This window comes from Ceratina calcarata, unplaced genomic scaffold (genome assembly GCF_001652005.2).
Source record: "Ceratina calcarata isolate Rehan_Ccalc_2016 unplaced genomic scaffold, ASM165200v1 scaffold2.2, whole genome shotgun sequence".
In the NCBI taxonomy this organism is placed as follows: domain Eukaryota; kingdom Metazoa; phylum Arthropoda; class Insecta; order Hymenoptera; family Apidae; genus Ceratina; species Ceratina calcarata.
The window spans coordinates 140,480-147,770 of NW_017141592.1; the positions used below are offsets into that span (position 1 = coordinate 140,480).

Here is a 7,291-nt window from a genome sequence, read left to right on the forward strand (position 1 = left end):
AAATAAAAGTTGTTTTCCTTCTAACTTCGATATTTAACGAGTTACGTATGATTATTTGGCATTTTATTGATGTTGACAAAATCCGACCATCCCAGCGTCAAAACGACGAACTTTTGGCAAAAAATTTCATTTTTCCTTAATTACTCCTAAACCGTTGAATCTACGGGAAAACTGTATACGACCTTCTTGTAGAGGACGACGAGATCTACAATTTCCATGTACAATTTTTTCGCTAGCATTAATATTTAACGAGTTATTGGCGAAAAACGAAAAAACAGTTTTTTGCAAATTACNTTTTTTTCCCGTGAGCTAAACTTCCTAAAAAACTAAGTCGTTAAGTCCAATATTAAGAATGTTATTCAGTTTTGAAATGTGTATGAATTCTTATGTACGTATGTATTTGCAAATATGGACTATGCAATTGTGAGGAATTCAAACGATTAGTCGCTTCCGAGTCCAGTAAAAATCTAGCTCGTTTGAGAAATCGGGGGTATCGTATACTCTTGTACATACATGCAGGGTGTCCCAGAAAAAGTGTGAGAGCCGAAGAGAGGTGATTCTGTAAGTGTTTCTGAACAACAATTTCCTTTGTCAAAATGTAAAGTGAGGCATGGTTTTTGAATTATTAACGAAAAACACTGACCAATGAGAGCATACGTAGGGCCCGCGCCCAGCCACGGATCGGTTGGCTCGGATCATGACGCTCGGTCGTGGCTTAGCGCGGGCCCTACAACTCGGTTCTAACACTTTTTCTGGGACACCCTGTATAGTTAACTTTATAAACGATAATAAATGAAATGATAATGAAGGTAACAGATGACAGTGACAATATCGTGGCATCGATAAGTCTAGGTAGCGAAAATCGATTACTGATACAATACTATACCCGCAGTAAATCCGAATAACGTCGGAAACGTAGAGCTTAGGAAAGGTTAATAGAGGTCCAGATTCGGATTGAAAGTGACCGGAAGAGGGTAACTGTTCCCAAGAGATGATCATAGTCCACTTGCGAACACTTCAGCCTTATCGTTGCCTTTAACGGGGGCGCGATCTATTAGAGATAAGAAGGGTCCAGCAGGAAAATAAATATCGTAGACGATAATAGTTTCGTTTCCCCCTGTCTTCATCTTTGCCAGTCTAACTAAGTTCATTGAGGGAAGAATGATACTTAACGATGTTGATTTTTAATAATCAGTTCCTTCACTTTCTCGCATTAATTATTATTTAAAATGTCATCAAGATTAATAAAAACACGTTGATAATTAAAAAACACTGAAATTGATTATCATTGTTATGAATTATAATTAAGTTGTCAAACTTTCAACTTTTACGACTTTTTACCTACAATCTATAGTAGATTTCGATGCCTGTCGCTTCTTTCAGTATCGACGTATTTCAATAAAATTTTCAGCATATGTATACCAATCTCATACAGTATAGTGTATAAGTAGTCAGTAGTCAAATGTGTTATTTAAATTTTCATTACAAGTCCAGATAAAAGAGTTGAAAAGGTCTTCACATTTTACCTTACAATTTCTATCAACTTTTATTTTTTCCCAATTTTTTTGTACACATAGTCAACTACTCCAACTAGTTACGTTGTTTGGCCTAATTTTAAAATAGTTATTCAATATTAAATAGCGTGTTTTGCTCTTAACTGTACTCGAGGTTTACTGAGAAAACGACATGAAAGTTATTTCGGGGTTTTCGCGCATCAAGAGAGAGCATTGGTTCAAGGTGGTTTCCCATTCGCGAAAGAGAAAAAGAGGTATTCACCTCTTGGTCGACGAACGAAAAGTGAGAAGAGCAAAGTCTTGGCAGTATAAGCCTCCAAGATATATTGTCCGTTTGAATAACGTTGTAGGTGCTCGTGGGGGCCCCACTCTACGCCCGGCAGCAGCCGTTTATTAAACGAATCAGTGTTATCGCGGTGAGAGAGCCCTCATGAATAAACCATCGAGTGTTTAGAGCGGCGAGAAGGTAGTAGCACCGCCACCCCGGAGTTACGGCCTCTCGGTAACAGTTTCCACCCTTCTCCTTACCCGTCCGCCCTATTGGAGAAGGGATAGCAAACTCTAACGGCCTAGGGATGGTAAGCTCGCCACGGGGTGCGACTATATTGTTTTCTTGATGAGCGCGAAACATCCCCCGAAATCTCCGCCGTATACTGGATAATTTCACGCGTCACCCTCGTGCACCGCGAAACTTCCGCGTTGTGAAAGTTTTCAGATAAACCGGAGACGGAATACCTATTATGTCATCTCCGACAGACATTTACAAAACTTTTGGAACTAATGCTAAAAAAATACCATCTACGCTTTCTAGTTACGAGACACTATTTTAATCCTTTTGTTCCTATTTAAAAACTGTTTAAAATCGATATTATATAAAAATACTAATTAATTTAGAACCATATTTTTTATACATATGTGCACGTAAATTCTACTTTATTACTCTCCCTACAATACAGTGAATTCCATAAATATTCGTACATATTTCAAAGTTGAAGAACTTTTTTAATATCGGACTTCATGAATTAATTTCTTCGTAGGTGTTAAAGAGATCAATTTATTATACAGATGATGATTTGTAACAAAAATTAAAGAAATTGCTGTAGGTCGGTGTGGTGAGAACCCAAAAGATCTTGTGAAAAGTGTGATAAGATTGAGATAAATCTTTCAAAAAACTACACGATATTCGTTACGAGAGACGACGCGAACACTATTGATACTCTTGATACACTGACGATTAACGGCGATCGAATAGAACTATGTTTTGATTCAAAAACATTGCGTAGAGATGACTATTTAAATATGGGTTTGTACAACTACGACAAGATGTAAAAACTGTACGGTAGTGTTCCGAGATCATTCGAAAATGGGAAGACAAGGATTATCTCCATTTTTTTTTTATCATCCAGAAATGAGAAAAATATCGAAATGCGACAATTACAGAAGTACTAATGTAAAACATCAGATTTAAGGATGTATTGGCTATACAGTCAATCCCAAAAGTTTATGCACTTTAGAAANCATAAACTTTTGGGATTGACTGTATAGCCAATACATCCTTAAGATCGCGATGGGTTTGTTGAAACAGTCGAGCTTCCGAAGAAGAAAGTAAACGGCATAATTTAAGTCTTTTATTCGACCCTCTAATAAAAATCTGAAACATGCTTTCTGCAGGTATAAGGATGTTATGTGCATGTACGAAGTTTCATTAAAATCGAATAAATAATCAGCAAACAATAGTGTAGGGAAAAAAGTGTTTTCAATCAGAAAAAAACTGTAACGGAGGAAATGACAAAAGTCCGATTTTTACATAAGATTCTTACTGGTATTCGTCCTTATAGCAATGAAAGAAGTTGAGGCATGATCGCGTACTGTATACAGAGGTGTAAAAGTATTCCGACTACGGGGTTTGGAGTGGGGGCGATAAGGGCTGAAATAACCGGGGGCAAAGGTCGCTCAGTTACTCTCTGTCCACCGTCTGGCACGTTTTATTTCGCGCGTACCTACGTAGTAGGTACTGATATCTTCAATTAAAGTTTTATCTATTTTCGCGATTCTATAAAAATTAGTGCACGTGCAAAATGTAAATCTCCTGATTCATTTTTGTTATTTTTAATTATCGTAATTTTGCTATTAACCGTTCAAAAATATCCTCGTTATCGCGGGAAGTCAAATTTATCATTGTGCTTCGGTGCTATGGTGTAGATAATATAAAGGCAATTATTGGTTTTAAATACACGTATTACATAAAACAGTTCCTTATATACTATAGATAAAAATATATTTAATAAACGGACAGAACATAAATATTTACGATTGGTTTCTTCTCACTTTATCTTATCAGGAGCAAATATTTTTATAAACTGGAGTACTATTGTTGACTTAATAAAAAAGAAGTTTACTTTGAAGAAAGGAATAAGTACCGTTAAGTATGCATATTATGTAGTGGACATAGTTAAACGTGTTAATTACCAAACTGTGGCAGTTATCTTCGAAGCAACTATATGAAATCTGGATTAATATTGGAAAATTCGGGTGAATTAAGCAATAAAGAAGAATGATTATAACTTTACGTGCCTTTGAAATGAGATTAACGCCGAGTCTGCCGCTCACCGTTGTTCACGCGGTGAAGGACTAGACTCGCGAAATTGTTAGTCGCGTAATGTGGAGGATTCAAACACATCCATTGCATCTTCAGCAGGATACCAGATTCCACCCTTCGGCAGCTGCCATTCTCTATAACGGTATTTTATATAATATTTAATTATGGACAAATTCATATGTAAATTGCATTAAACTAACTATTGGATTCATGCGAAAGTTCGTCCCGCATTTTTCTTCGACTTGGTTCAAGGAAATGGGACAAAACTTTTGCATCAACCCAATATTACATGTAGATGTTATTGTGTATCAAGAAAAGAAAATGTATTGCAGAAAGAAAATATTATAATTCTGTAATATAATACAAACTGCCTGTTTTGTATGAAACAGCAGATTAATTCAATACTTCGTTATCGCGGAAGGCTCAGCCTGTGATATAAAAACATGGAGCTATACTATAGATTCCGATATTGACAAAAATATGGGTTTACGGAACTAAATTTTTTGTTCTTACTGTATGTTTGTATAAGAATTTTGAATCCTCAGATACCTCGTTAAAAAGAGGGAAGTTAATAAGTCTGACTCTAGTCATAATTTAATTAGAACTGATATTAATACGAACATTAGAAAGTAGATGAAAAGTCGTAGTTACAGTGCCTTCATTTATAAGCAATTTTATGTCAAAAAGAAATCGTTTTGAATGAAATCAAGACCAGAATACGCAAAATTTAATTTTTGCCTTTTCAAAGCGGTACTTGACGACCAGAAACCGTCTCATGTATACGGACGAAAAGTGCAGTTCCGTAAATCTATATTTTGCACTATTTTTTTGATTGGTCATCGATAAAGCAGAGCAAAAAACGTGAAAACTTTGTCTTGAACTTGAAATGAATTGAAGAAGTCATTGTAACAACTATAGAAGCATATTACATAACAAAATTTGAAAGAAATTTGTTATATAACAATGTTTTGTTACATAGCGTAGACGCAGGTTTGTTTCGTTTCCTGTACCTAGCAAAATTCCTCTTCGTTCGAAGTCCGACAGAAGGTTGAAACACCGAAAACAATCACAGACAGAAAAAGGTTGAAATAAATTATGCAGAATGAAAAACCAGAGAATGGGACAGAGAGAATGGCAGCGAGCAGCCGGCGAGTGGTCGCCGACCATCGCTGTTCCTTCAAGGTTTCGACGAATCGACCTCGAGAAAAGCACAATGTCTGGTGCATGCGTGTTTCTGCTTCTTGCCCGTAGAGAGGTTCAGCCTCCTTCAACGAACTTGCTCGCTGATTGGATCGACAGCTGGAGCCGGCGGTTCCGGGGCGGTCGGAGGCGGACAGGTTCAACTCTGGCAATTCCTGCTGGAGCTGCTTTCGGATTCGTCAAATTCATCATGCATAGCGTGGGAGGGCTCCAACGGTGAATTCAAGCTTACCGATCCGGACGAAGTTGCTCGTAGATGGGGCGAACGAAAGAGCAAACCGAACATGAACTACGACAAATTATCACGAGCGCTCAGGTATAAGCTAAGTACCAGCTTTAACGCATTAGGTATCTTTCATTAAATTATTCTAAAGGTAACTCCAAATCCGTAATTTATATGGTATGGTTTCTCAAAATATTGATATGTTCATTTCTAATCAATAAATTTTTACAATGAATGTTCAAGACGCTTAAGAAAAAATGACTTGTCGTTACCACGTTTCTGTATTTCAGCTTTCCCTTTTTTACTTCACTTCAACTTTCTGTTTCATCATTTTATTATTATTACTACCTTTTACTCAAGACATTCGGTGATCCGACTTGGGAGTTTCCGAACGTCGCATTTTTTCTATTGTCCAGGGCCTCTCTGGCCAACTTTCAGTTTATGATGTTTCGCTTCTTTTTCCAATTTTTCCGTACGATCTCACTTCCCTTTCCGTTTTTCAACTATCTCTTTCTTCTCCTATCTTTCTTTACTGCGTTCTTTGGAGATTCGATTTTTCTGTGAACTAATCAGTAAATAGTGAATATTGCAAAGGGGCTTCCATTGGCCCGAGCAGTTTGTGTTTTTGTGTAGAAAATAATTCAAGGGATTCCGATTTCGCACGCATCCATAGAAAACACGTATAGCTTCTAGTGACGACGCATGGGAAGCATTAGAGATAGAAAAAGAGAGAACGTATCACATTTTCTATGTATGCGTGCGAAGTCGGTCTACAAGCCCTTGGGTCACCCGACATAGTATGACATTATCGTCAATTATCGTCTGGGAATTAAACGAGGATGAAGATTGACTAGACACAGAACTTTCTTTATAATCATATTTTCCACTTTTACCCATTCCTCCTTAATGTAAGCGCAAAACTCATACGGAAAATTGTTCTCCCTTTACATTAAATATGGCACTTCATTAAAAAAAAGTACGTAGAATTTTAATTCGATGATTTCCTAGAAGATGCATTTTGCAGATATTATTACGACAAGAATATTATGACAAAAGTGCATGGGAAACGATACGCATACAAATTCGATTTCCATGGATTGATGATGGCTTGTCAGGCCCAAGCTGGTGTTACATTGGAGATATCTCCGTCGACTCGAGGTACGACTGTAAATTGTCACCCTCATTTATATGCCACATCAAGTTCCCAACATACATCGGTATCAGCAGCTCCACCGCCAGCACCACCGCCACCACCACCACCACATTATTGTTGGCCTTATCATCGGTACTCTCCGCCAACATAACATAAGGAGTTTGTTGCTTTTCATTTTTAACAACGAGAAGAGCCTTTATTGGCTAAATTTATTGTATATGCACTATGCAAAATTGTGCATAAAAACAATTTGTACATTAAATTATTATTTCCTGTATATCGTAATTTATTGAACAGTAATATGAGCAATTTTTGTAGATCTCTTGATGAACATTCATCGATGAAAATAAGAAACTTACAATTGTTCGATTCTTATCAAGTAATGTCTGTAGTGTTTTATTGTTACAATTACTGTTGTTTTTTCTTGATACAAATAAAAAGTGTCTGTATATACATACATGCTGCAATATACAACATACAAATAATACAATGCATATGTATAGTAGATATTTAAGTATACATCAGTATACATAGATTTAGATACATAAGTAAAGCAATAGTATTCGAAAATTGAAAGTCCTGTCGTTTGTAACATATGTATA

At 36.6% G+C, this 7,291-nt stretch overlaps 1 protein-coding gene across 2 annotated transcripts in view; it reads left to right on the plus strand.

Annotated features, from left to right (window-relative positions):
- LOC108622028 (DNA-binding protein D-ETS-6) overlaps window positions 1-7,264 on the plus strand; it is an 8,879-nt gene extending 1,615 nt beyond the window's left edge. The window contains exons 3-5 of one of the 2 annotated variants that reach the window (XM_026811175.1): window positions 5,365-5,629; window positions 6,561-6,694; window positions 6,764-7,264. In XM_026811175.1, coding sequence (XP_026666976.1) covers window positions 5,365-5,629; window positions 6,561-6,694; window positions 6,764-6,840 — 476 coding nt within the window. In that variant the 3' untranslated portion in view covers window positions 6,841-7,264. Of the gene's footprint in view, window positions 1-5,364; window positions 5,630-6,560 lie in introns of both variants that reach the window. The other variant, XM_018019658.2, reaches the window with a different exon arrangement.
- The last annotated feature ends 27 nt before the right edge of the window (window positions 7,265-7,291 follow it).